The 12500-nt window shown below is 52.4% G+C and overlaps 1 protein-coding gene across 1 annotated transcript in view; it reads right to left on the bottom strand.

Moving 5' to 3' along the window:
• Positions 1-12500, bottom strand: part of mei1 (meiotic double-stranded break formation protein 1) — a gene marked incomplete at both ends in the record, with an annotated part of 23430 nt that overhangs the window by 4537 nt on the left and 6393 nt on the right. Inside the window, 16 exons of the mRNA XM_083676502.1 lie at positions 282-463; positions 1302-1386; positions 1602-1795; positions 2065-2175; positions 3928-4038; positions 5645-5828; positions 6164-6487; positions 6957-7107; positions 8520-8697; positions 9385-9485; positions 10429-10489; positions 10604-10715; positions 10984-11137; positions 11318-11409; positions 11530-11644; positions 11780-11914. Coding sequence (XP_083532628.1) covers positions 282-463; positions 1302-1386; positions 1602-1795; positions 2065-2175; positions 3928-4038; positions 5645-5828; positions 6164-6487; positions 6957-7107; positions 8520-8697; positions 9385-9485; positions 10429-10489; positions 10604-10715; positions 10984-11137; positions 11318-11409; positions 11530-11644; positions 11780-11914 — 2290 coding nt within the window. The remainder of the gene's footprint in view (positions 1-281; positions 464-1301; positions 1387-1601; positions 1796-2064; positions 2176-3927; positions 4039-5644; positions 5829-6163; positions 6488-6956; positions 7108-8519; positions 8698-9384; positions 9486-10428; positions 10490-10603; positions 10716-10983; positions 11138-11317; positions 11410-11529; positions 11645-11779; positions 11915-12500) is intronic.

The following is a 12500-nucleotide window of genomic DNA, read 5'->3' on the forward strand; positions in this document are numbered from 1 at the left end:
TATGCCAAAGCGCAGAGAGGAGGTTATGTATCTGGTGAGATTTTACAGTGGCCCTGTGCTCTGAATGTGCTTTGCACAAACAGGAAATCAGGAGGATAGGATTCTGGTTTGGTTCCATTTCAACAACAGATAGTTATGTATCACCGGAGGGTGGGGGAGGTAGAAATCGGAAGATGGTAAATAATGAATGGTAAGAATCACGTAGGGCTATCTGTCTGTGAGAACTGAAGCGTGTTCACTAACAGCAGGGTGATAATGTAGAGCGGGGCAGCAGCTCTGACCTGCAGCAGGAGTCCGTACAGCACCGTGGCCAGGGAGTGGGCCCCCCTGGAGCCGAGGGGGTACAGGAGACTGTCTGTGGCCCCCAGGGGTCTGGGTCCTGCCCCGGGGCCAACACTCACGCACAGCACCGGAGACCCCAGGTCCACATCCAGAGCTGCCTGCAGCAGCCTCAGGGCACTAGCTGTGTGAATGGAGGAGAGGAGAGAGAGGGATGAGGAAGAGAGGGAGGAGAGGGAGTGAGAGAGGGTGGAGACGGAAGAGAGGGAGAGGGAGCAGAGGAGAGAGGGAGGGTTGTGGAGAAGGAGAGGGGTGGGAAGGGAAGTGGGAATGATGAGAGTGAATGTGAGGAAGAAGAGAGAATGAGATGAATGATAGGATGGAGAGAAGAGGAGTGGAGATGAGGGGAGCAAGAGGACAATTGAGGGAGATTTGTCAGGTGACAGAGGGAGGGAGAGGTGATCAGGGAGTGTGTGGGAGGCCATTGATAGGGAGGAGGAGAGGGACCCGGGTTAAACAAAGGTCAGAGCAAGATGGATACACAGAGAGGGAGAGAAATGGGTACTTAAACACACCGTGACATGGACCGAGAGCTGCCGGCCATTTGCAAAGCACTTACGTCAAATCTTCTCATGCACTGAAATATTAGAGCCCTCAGAGGGAGAGCCGAAACAATTAGTGAGAGCAGGGAGAGATGGAGAGAAGGAGAGAAGGAGAGAGAGAAACAATGTGAGGGGAATAGAGAGTGAGAGAGAGAGAGAGAGATATATGTGGCGAGATAGATAGATGGAGAGATGGGGAGAGAGGAATAGAGAGAGCGAGTGAGAGAGAGAGAGAGAGAGAGAGAGAGAGGGAGGCAGCGGAGGAGAGACAGTACATCACCCTGCCTCTGACAGCCCACTTATACTGAGACAGAGACACAGAACCAGCGATCCTGATTCTATCTGAGCTCCGGCGGTGGGTGAAGGGCACTTAATTAAATTAAAGTGTGTCTAGCGCTGCTCGCCATGACGATGAGTTACCCAGTACTAGGTTGTCTGTCTTCCTCTTCCCAAACAGCAGGGCCTGCACTGTGCTGTCCAGGCTCACACTGATGCTCCTGTGGACCTTGAAAATACAGGGAGGGAGACAAAGAACAAGGTTGGATGAGTCACAACAAAACCTTCCAAATCATCCGTGTGTATGAAAAGAGGACGCGTTGTCCTCCCAACGGCCACATCTCCAGCGGGATTCACCGCGAGTTGGATTCGGTTGAGTTTCAATTCCCTTGTGAATTCCCATTTAGCTCTTTGGAAAGGTTGCTGTTGGAGAAGTTGGAGTACCTGAGCAGAGTGAGTGTGTTGCAGGGTGATGAGGGAGGACAGGAGCAGACGAGAAGAGCACAGCAGGGCAGAAGACGGAGAGAGGAATGGAGAGAGGGAGGAGGAGGAGGTGGAGGAGGAGGAGGAGGAGGAGGAGGAGAGGACAGCTTGGAGTTGGTCCATTAATCCAGTGTTACACAGCAGCATTGACACAGCTGGGGAAGAGAAACACACAAACACCATAACAATACCACACTCAAGAGAATAAACCACACACCAATTCAACATTGAACGTGTGTGTGTGTGTGTGTGTGTGTGTGTGTGTGTGTGTGTGTGTGTGTGTGTGTGTGTGTGTGTGTGCGTGCGTGCGTGCGTGTATGGTATGTAATGGATGAGGCAGGTGTCAGTGTATATTAGTGCTGCTCTAAGTGCCATGCTAAATGAGAGGGGACAGCTTGGCAGCTTGGCAGATGGAGTCTCTCACCTCTGTCAGTGTGGTGGGCAGGAGACAGGCGGAGGCAGCAGTACAGGTAGCTGAAGGCTGGCAGAAGACTCTCTGTGCTGGACGGCCTCAGCTTGCCTGCCAGGTTACTGACTGTGACACACAGGCAGACATAAGACATAATTAGAAATGAGACAGAGAATGTGTGTGTGGGGGAAGGGGGGGGGGGGGGGGGTTTGTGTGCGTGTGTGTGTGTGTGTAGGGTATGTGTGTGTGTGTGTGTGTGTGTGTGTGTGTAGGGTATGTGTGTGTGTGTGTGTGTGTGTGTGTGTGTGTGTGTGTGTGTGTGTGTGTGTGTGTGTGTGTGTGTGTGTGTGTGGATAATAGATCATGGATAAAGGCTATCAACCTAATGAGACATCTTCAATCACAGTGGGACATAATTTCATTACATGCCACATCTTATCGATACTTTAATATTGCTTTCATCTATAAATACGGTTCATGTTTATCTACAATGCTTTGCTTATGTCAGACAAAAAAATAACTAAATGCATTTGAAGTCGATTGATAGGATAACAAATGAAAAGAGGGAAAGCTTTCACAGCAAGGAGGGGGAGGGAGAGAGAGGAGGGGGAGGGAGAGAGAGGAGGGGGAGGGAGAGAGAGGAGGGGGAGGGAGAGAGAGGAGGGGGAGGGAGAGAGAGAGAGAGAGGAGGGGGAGGGAGAGAGAGGAGGGGGAGGGAGAGAGAGGAGGGGGAGGGAGAGAGAGAGAGAGGAGGGAGAGAGAGGAGGGGGAGGGAGAGAGAGGAGGGGGAGGGAGAGAGAGGAGGGGGAGGGAGAGAGGGGGGGGAGAGGAGGGGGAGGGAGAGAGAGGAGGGGGAGGGAGAGAGAGGAGGGGGAGGGAGAGAGAGAGAGAGGAGGGGGAGGGAGAGAGAGGAGGGGGAGGGAGAGAGAGGAGGGGGAGGGAGAGAGAGAGAGAGGAGGGGGAGGGAGAGAGAGGAGGGGGAGGGAGAGAGAGGAGGGGGAGGGAGAGAGAGAGAGAGGAGGGGGAGGGAGAGAGAGGAGGGGGAGGGAGAGAGAGGAGGGGGAGGGAGAGAGAGAGAGAGGAGGGGGAGGGAGAGAGAGGAGGGGGAAGGAGAGAGAGGAGGGGGAGGGAGAGAGAGAGAGAGGAGGGGGAGGGAGAGAGAGAGAGAGGAGGGGGAGGGAGAGAGGGGGGGGAGAGGAGGGGGAGGGAGAGAGAGAGAGGATGGGGAGGGAGAGAGAGGGGGGGAGAGAGGAGGGGGAGGGAGAGAGAGGGGGAGGGAGAGAGGGGGGGGAGAGAGGAGGGGGAGGGAGAGAGGGGGGGGAGAGGAGGGGGAGGGAGAGAGAGAGAGGATGGGGAGGGAGAGAGAGGGGGGGAGAGAGGAGGGGGAGGGAGAGAGAGGGGGAGGGAGAGAGGGGGGGGAGAGAGGAGGGGGAGGGAGAGAGAGGGGGAGGGAGAGAGAAGAGGGGGAGGGAGAGAGAGAGAGGATGGGGAGGGAGAGAGAGGGGGAGGGAGAGAGAAGAGGGGGAGGGAGAGAGAGGGGGGGGAGGGAGAGAGAGGGGGGGGAGAGAGAGGAGGGGGAGGGAGAGAGAGGGGAGAGGAGTCGGGAGGGAGGGAGATGAGAGCCAAGCGGGGAAGAAAGAAAGGGAGGGAGAGGGAGGGGTTCAGAGGAAGGGAGGGGAAGAACAAGGGGGAAGAGAAGGAGGTAGAGTGAGAGGGGGGTGAGAAAAAAACACAGACATCAGCTCTTAGGAGGACAAAGCAGCAGAAGAAAAATAATAAAGAGATGATGGTTTATAAATACTGTGGACTGTTAGACCGTAAAGGTGAGTGACTTATGATTGGTTGCCTGACCCCTTGCCATGACCCCTGTGACCTCACCATGGTAGAGCAGTTTGAAGTGGGTGTCGTCCATTTCACTCTCTGACTCAGCCGAGATGCTGGTCTGCATCAAACACAGAAGCCTCAGGATCAGAGGGAGGGAGTCCACAGCTGGAGAGAGAGAGAGAAAGAGAGATACATAGATACAGGGGGAGAGAGAGGTAGAGAGAAGATAGAGAGAGAGAGAGGGAGGGGGAGAGGGAGAGAGAGAGAGAGAGAGAGAGACGGGAGGGAGGGAGAGGTAGAGAGAAGATAGAGAAGATAGAGGGAGGGAGAGAGAGAGAGAGAGAGAGAGAGAGACGGGAGGGAGAGGCAGAAAGCCTTTATTGACACCAGTCAATGCAAATACATGCTAAACATAAAACCACTGAGTCAGTCACGACTCAATCACATACTAAACATGCAGCACTAGCAGTAGAGAGAGAGAGAGAGAGAGAGAGAGAAAGGGGAGAGAGAAGAGAAGAGAAGAGAAAGAGAGGAGTAAAGTGGAAAAAGAGAAGATAAAAACAATATAAAAGCCAAAAAAAATAAAGAAAAAAAGAGTGAGACTGATGAGAGTGCAACACTCATTTCCATACTCCCCCCGTAGTAGAAGTAGCAGATTACATATTCACCCATGAGAATACGGTATTAAAGATTCATATAAAGTATATATTAATACACAATTCCAAAGAGCAGTGAACTAGTGAGTGAGTAGAGAGGACCCAGTCTGAATCCCCAATGGACAGCCTGGTGTTGTGGGCTTGAGCTGGGCAATTAGCCTGCATAATCTGGCTGAGTATCCATCTGTTAAAACAACAGGCTGGGGGTAGAGGAGAGGAGAGGAGAGGAGAGGAGAGGAGAGGAGAGGAGGGGAGAGGGGAGAGGAGGGGAGGGGAGAGGTGAGGAGGGGAGAGGAGAGGAGGGGAGAGGAGAGGAGAGGAGAGGAGAGGAGGGGAGAGGAGAGGAGAGGAGAGGAGAGGAGGGGAGAGGGGAGAGGAGGGGAGGGGAGAGGTGAGGAGGGGAGAGGAGAGGAGGGGAGAGGAGGGGAGGGGAGAGGAGGGGAGGGGAGAGGAGGGGAGGGGAGAGGAGGGGAGGGGAGGGGAGAGGAGAGGACGGGAGAGGGGGCTGGCCAATACAGATGAGGTAGAGATGCTGCTGCCTGCTGGCTGTTTGCTAACCTGTGGTTTAATGAAGTCACTCAAAAGAGAGGAGAGGAGGGGAGAGGAGGAGAGAGGAGAGGAGGGGAGAGAGGAAGGGAGGGGAGAGAGGAGGGGAGGGGAGAGGAGAGGACGGGAGAGGGGGCTGAGCCAATACAGATGAGGTGGAGATGCTGCTGCCTGCTGGCTGTTTGCTAACCTGTGGTTTAATGAAGTCACTCAATTACTGCTCACTGTGTAAGAAGTCATGTCAGAGTCTATTTGTTCTGTTCCACTTGACTGTGTCGGGAGGCTACAGATTATGGTTGCTCTGCTCTCCCTACAAGCACTGGGAGTAATACTGTAGCTACCTGGATCCAATTGTGGAAAGATTGTATAGAGATCATTTAGGGCTACGACTGAGACTCTGTGTGTGTTGTTTCTGTGTGTGTATTTGTGTATGTGTGTGTGCGTGTGCGTATGTGCATGAGAGAGTGTGTTTGTGTGTGTTTGTGTGTGCGTGTGTGTGTGCATGCATGTGTGTGTTTGTGTGCGTATGTGCATGTGTGTGTGTGTGTGTGTGTGTGTGTGTGTCTCACCCCCAGCTGTCCCTGGTCCTGGTCCCTGGCTACTCTCCAGACCCAGCCTCTGGAGCACCTGAAGCAGGGTGGGTCTGAGCAGGGTACACAGGCTGGCCCCACACACCCGCCGGCCCTGCAGGAAACCCCCTAGCACCCCCAGGGCACGCTCAGCTAGAGGGGCCCCCCTGGTGCACACCATATCCTACGCACACACATGGGAGGTTAACACCTGTACCCTACACACACACATGGGAGGTTAACACCTGTACCCTACACACACACATGGGAGGTTAACACCTGTACCCTACACACACACATGGGAGGTTAACACCTGTACCCTACACACAGGGAAGGGTTAACACCTGTACCCTACACACATACCTTTACAACAGTTCGACAATACAGACAAATTCAGTTTAGCTCTTGTGTTGCTATGTGTTTCTACGAGTCATACGGCTAGATCAGACAGTGATCCCCCCCCACCACACAGCAGGCTTTGTACCAGTCTCTGCATGTACGGGGTCTCCCCCCCCTCACCAGCAGGGCCAGTATAACCATAGGGCTCTTCTCCATCAGAGGCAGCAGGGCTGTAGTATCTAGGTCATGGGTGTGGTCCTGATCCTGCTCTGACTGGCTCTCAGTGAGAGCAGGATTGCTGCTGCTGGTCCTGTCGGACCCCTCTGTGCGTGTGGGCTCGGCCTCGGCCCGGTGGGACAGCCACAGCTCCAGGACCTGGAACCCAAAGCCCTCGGCCAGCTCAGGGTAGCGGAAGATGAGGTGCAGGAGAGGAGGGTGGTGGGTGTACAGGGAGGAGAAGCTGGGGCTGGAGGACAGGGCTTTGATGATGCAGTTCACAGGAGCCTGGGGAGAGAAAGAATGGAGAGAGGGAGGGAGGGGAAGGGGGGTGAGCCAGAAAAAGAGAGGCAAGAGATTAATTTCTGTGAAGTAAGCTCCCGCAGGTTTGAAGGTCATTTATTGTTAGCATGAAGGTAATTTATTGTGAGGAATTCATCATTTATTTGCGTGGGGAAACCTGAAGCCAACAAGCAGCTTTCATCCTCACAATCTAGTCCTTATCCTTTAGGCCTGGAGATCAATTGCTGCTTTTGCTTGAACAATAAGCCTTCCATATAATATATGATAATAATATTCGAAGGGTCTTTACACACTAGGGCCAACTCAAACCATACTGTGCTGACTCCGACATTTTCCTTCCACATTGTCTTTTCCAGCACTGTTTCATGCATATGTAATCAGGTCGGCCCAGCTCAGCTCAGCTTAGCTTAGTTTGGTTTGGCTCAGTAGTGTAATTAGAGTATAAGTGGTTTACCCAGTCCAGGTTGGGGCTCTTGTCTTGTGTGACAGCCAGCAGGAAGAGGGCAGACTTGAGCACGCAGGCAGGGAGGGGAGGGTCACCCTGCTCCTGCACTGAACACAGCAGCCTCACCACACAGGAGAACACTGTGGTGTCAGGGAGGAGCCTGGGAAAACACACAACGCCCACACACACACACATACACACACACCCATTAACACACAGACATGAGCAAACACACAAACACACACACACACACACACAATGCCGATCTCAGGAGGGCGGAGCAGTGGCCCGGGGGCAGTGTTCTTATGGTCCCTGGCTTGAGGCCTGAAGCCATCTGTTCAGCAGCGCCATGATAAGGTCTCTGTTTGCCGACGGAGCTGTCAGGGGGTATAGCTCAGTGGTAGAGCATTTGACTGCAGATCAAGAGGTCCCTGGTTCAAATCCGGGTGCCCCCTCATTTTCTCTCGAATGTCTAAAGTAATTTGTCTGTTTACAACATTAAAGGGGCTTGTAAAATACACACATAATATACTTCCCACGCTACGTTAATCATCACTGGCCAGTAGCCACTTCAGGCATTAATCTTTATAAAGACCACACAAGCAGAGAGACTTTTTTCCAGTCCCCTCTGGGAGGTTCTAGAGAAGAGGAGACTTTCAAAGAAATGCCTTATCACTTGGAACTATCATTTATATACAAATAACAGAAGTTGCGTGTCAGTTGTTGTGGGAAGCTTATCTGTGTGCAAAAAATGCTGCAACTTCTATCCATGATTATCTGTATGACCGTTGTTATACTTTCGGTTCTTTGATATAATGTTTTACTGTGAACCCAAATCAAGTCTTGAAATGTGTGTGTGTTTGTGTGTGTGTGCTTGTGTACATGTGTCACGTTGTTTATGAGAACTGGAACACTTCCTAAACTATCTACGGTTCTGATCTGACCTACTGTATCATAATGTTGGCCGCAAATAACCACAAATAACATCTGCATAAACATCTCTATGGGAGTGAAGTGACTGCTTCGTAACCATGACAACGGAAACATAAGCACACCGTCTGGAGACACATATAGCAAAGCTTGTATGAGAATTTCCACTGGCACACACGCCTGTTTGTGCATCTCCAAAACAGTGAGTGACATCCCGCTCTACCAGCATAGGAAGACCAGAGGATTGAGAACAGATTGTTTGTAACATCGTTAAGAACGTTAGGAATACAGACGGAATTGTAACATCACAAAAAACTTCAGAATGCAAACAGCATTGTGACATCACAAAGACCTTCAGAATGCAAACAGCATTGTGACATCACAAAGACCTTCAGAATGCAGATGGCATTGTGACATCACAAGAGGCAGGTAAAACTGGTGGAGGGGAGAGCCTTCAGGCCACATCAGTACCAGATGAGTATGCACTGTACTACATCATGTACTGGAAACAGTTGCACACATACAGTAACTCTCGCTCTGTATGCATATACCATGGCTTGCTGTAGTGTGTGCGTGTGTGCACGCGAGTGTGTGTGTGTGTGTGCATGCGCCCGTGTGTGCACGCGAGTGTGTGTGTGGTACCTGTCCCCATGCAGCAGGGCCAGGTGGAGCAGGGTGAGCAGGCAGTATTGAGTGGCCCTGGGCCCTGTAGAGTCCCCCTGCAGCCCTGGGGCTTCACACAGCAGAGAGGGCCACTCTGACACACGACAACACAGAGAGGGCAGGGAGGACTTCAACACTGCTTCCATCTCCTCACAGTCTGAAGAGGGGGAGAGAGAGAGACAGAGAGAGAGGGAGAGAGAGAGAGAGAGAAAGAGAGATTGAGAGAGAGAGCGAGAGAGAGAGAGAGTGAGGGAGGGAGGGAGAGAGGGTATGGGGAGGGAGAGAGAGGGGGCAGAGAGGAGGGGGAGGGAGAGAGAGGAGGGGGAGGGAGAGAGAGAGGATGGAGAGGGAGAGAGGGGGGGAGAGAGGAGGGGGAGGGAGAGAGAGGGGGGGGAGGAAGAGAGAGAGAGGATGGGGAGAGAGAGGGGGGGGGAGAGGAGGGGGAGGGAGAGAGAGGGGAGAGGTATCAGGGGGATTTGCATCATTGGAGGGAGGGAGGGAGGGAGATGAGAGCCAAGCGGGGAAGAAAGAAAGGGAGGGAGAGGGAGGGGTTCAGAGGAAGGGAGGGGAAGAACAAGGGGGAAGAGAAGGAGGTAGAGTGAGAGGGGGGTGAGAAAAAAACACAGACATCAGCTCTTAGGAGACCATTCCATTATTCACAGTCACACACAAGTACATCAATACAACACACATTTGCACGCTTATATCCTCCAAGGACCACTCATCCATCAAGTCTAGCATTTCAAATGCTACAAAGTGCTTTCCCTGTGACAACAACAGGGTCCAGTGGAACATTAATGCTGGTTTATTGTCTGTGTGCACATGTGTTCTGTCCGTACGGTACCTTGGCGGTGGTGGCTGCTGGCTGCAGGGTCTGACTGGGACAACAGACACACACTGAGCTTCAGCACAAAATCACCACACGCTGCATTCAGAGCCGGGTTCCTGATACATGAGGGAGGGAGGGAGGGAGGGAGGGAGGGAGGGAGGGAGGGAGGGAAAGAGAGAAGGGGGGGAGATACAGAGAGAGAGAGAGATATACAGTATATATATATATATATATATATATATATAGAGAGAGAGAGAGAGAGAAGTGAATAGAGGGAGAAAATGTGAGATAGAGAGAGAGAGAGAGAGAGAGTAGGGGGGAAGAGACGACATTCAAGAAACGGAAGCGCCAGCAGACTCACCAAACATGTCAAACTCCAGCATGTTCGAAAATGAAAACTTGTAAGAGCGGATACCCCCCTGCTGTGCCCCCGAAGTGTTCTCATTCTGCCTTTCAATTTAGTTTAAAAATATCTGTAAGGCGCCGTGGAGTCACACAGGGAGATGCCGTGAAAACCTCCAGCACTACCACACAGCCTGCCTGCGGACCGGCCTGTGAGCCTCCTCCTCTAATGCACACAGACAGACACGCCGCTGAGAGGATCTGTAGAGCCAGAACCAGACAAAGTAGAAATGAAAACGCGCCTCTGTCTCTGTTAGAGACGCTATCTGTCTCACTTTACAGGTTTTTAGCGGACGCTCGCCGAAAACAGAGGCCTCCGGCCCACCGGGGATAACTTTGCCATTACCGTTGCCGTCTGCTTGGGGGGGGGGGGGCTGATGGAGCTTCAGGTAGCTGTGCTTTGTTAGGGGTTGTGTGTGTGTGTGTGTGTGTGTGTGTGTGTGTGTGTGTGTGTGTGTGTGTGTGTATGTGTGTGTGTGTCAGGGGAGACTGGTGGAGGTAGAAATCGGAGTAATGCAAGGAATGGAATGACGAATGGTATCAAACGCTTGCGCATTGCATTACAATGATCCCCTGGTGTGTGTGTGTGTGTGTGTGTGTGTGTGTGTGTGTGTGTGTGTGTGTGTGTGTGTGTGTGTGTCTCGGTTCTCCAGTTACCTGTTTCCAGCACAGAGGACTGCTTTGTGCTCCACAGCCAGTCTGTAGAAACCAGAGGATGCTGTAAAGAGGGGAGGAAGAGGAAGAGGAAGAGGAAGAGGAAGACGAGAGGAGAGGTGAGCCAAACAACTCAACCCCTAACCCTTGAACTCTGACCCCTGACCCTTCTGCTCACCCAGTTTGGAGGTGAAAGGGGGCATGAGAGAGGGAAGGAGGGAGAACTGGCTCGACAGGATGGAGTAGAAGAGCTGGAGCATCTGGGCGTTGGGAGCACGCTCACACTGCCTCTGCACACATACACACACACATAAGCACGCACACATGCACACACGCACACACACATACACACACACACATAAGCATGCACACACACGCACGCACGCACACACACGTGTGCGTGTGTCTGGATATGTGGTTGTAACTGTGTGTATGTGTATAGTATGTGTGTGTGTGTGTGTGTGTGTGTGTGTGTGTGTGTGTGTGTGTGTGAGTTTGTGTGTGTATGTGTATAGTATGTGTGTGTGTGTGTGTGTGTGTGTGTGTGTGTGTACTCACAGTGACAGTGGGGATGCAGACAGTATCACAGCAGCGCAGCAGACACAGACACAGGGACTCCAGGGAGTCCTGATTGGAACCCTGTCCCTGTTTGGACGGAGCTGTGAACGCATTCTCCTTCAGACCTGGCTCAGACGCACAGTGCTCTGCCAACCTGACACACACGCACGCACGCACGCACGCACGCACACACACACACACACACACACATCATTGACACTTACTGTAGAGACAACATTGTGTGACTAATCTATTTTCAGCTGAAATTCACACTCATACTAAGTAAGCAGAAGTTACTTGTGCTGAGAAGTGCTGCTGCTCTAATCCTACTGACCTGCAGGCGGCCTGGAAGCAGACCAGGGCCTGGAGTAAAAACCCTCCCGCTCTTGAGGCCTTGCTGCTGGGCTCAGCTACCTTGAGGCTCCCCTGAAAGAGAGAAAAGACCAAAGTCAAAAGGCATTGTTAATGGGATTCCTATTAGAAATAAATAGTGCAGGTACTTCACCCCAGCACTGACATGCATTACATGAACAAAGGCAGACTCACAGTGCTGCGAGGATGTGAGGAGGTAGGAAAGGGCAGCTCAGGGCATCTGGCTGTCATGGCCTCCACCATCTTCTCTAACACTTTGTACTGCACCGGGCTGGACTGGTGGTTTAGCCTGCAAACACAAACAGAATACAATATTACCTTTCATTTATGCATAAGGTCAGGTTATTTCCAGCTCGGTAGCTCACATTGTGTGTGTGTGTGTGTGTGTGTGTGTGTGTGTGTGTGTGTGTGTGTGTGTGTGTACCTGAGGAGGGCGGTGGCAGCGTGAGCGCCCTGTGTGGCCACCTGCAGACAGGGTGCGGAAACGCCCGCCAGCACTGCCTCTGCCACGCCCAGGAACCCTGGACCACTAGGAAACAGACGCACGCCTACAGGCTGTCTGGAGACACACACACCACCCACACACACACACACACACACACACACACACACACACACACACACACACACACACACACACACATAGACACACACACACACACACACATATACACATAGACACACACACACACACACATACATACATCCACGCACATGCACCCCCTCCCCCCCGACACACACACACACACACACACACACACACACACATACATACATCCGTGCACACATACACACATAGACACACACACACACACATCCATCCATCCACGCACATGCACCCACACCCGCACCGGTACACACACACACACACACACGCGCGCACACAGAGACACATGCACGCACGCACGCACGCACGCACACACACACACACACACACACACACACACACACACACACACACACACACACACACACACACACAATAAACAAACGGCCATGACCTATGGCTGACAAAAAATATCAACATTGCTTTTTCTCTGTTGGTGAGACAGACGTCTACGTGGCACCAATATAGAAGTGGCCAGGCAAGGTGTTGCCATAACAGCCACAACAGCCCAGAGCAACCTCATATTCCCCCTCGGGCA

Source organism: Argentina silus (assembly GCF_951799395.1).
Source record: "Argentina silus genome assembly, chromosome: 9".
NCBI classification, from domain to species: domain Eukaryota; kingdom Metazoa; phylum Chordata; class Actinopteri; order Argentiniformes; family Argentinidae; genus Argentina; species Argentina silus.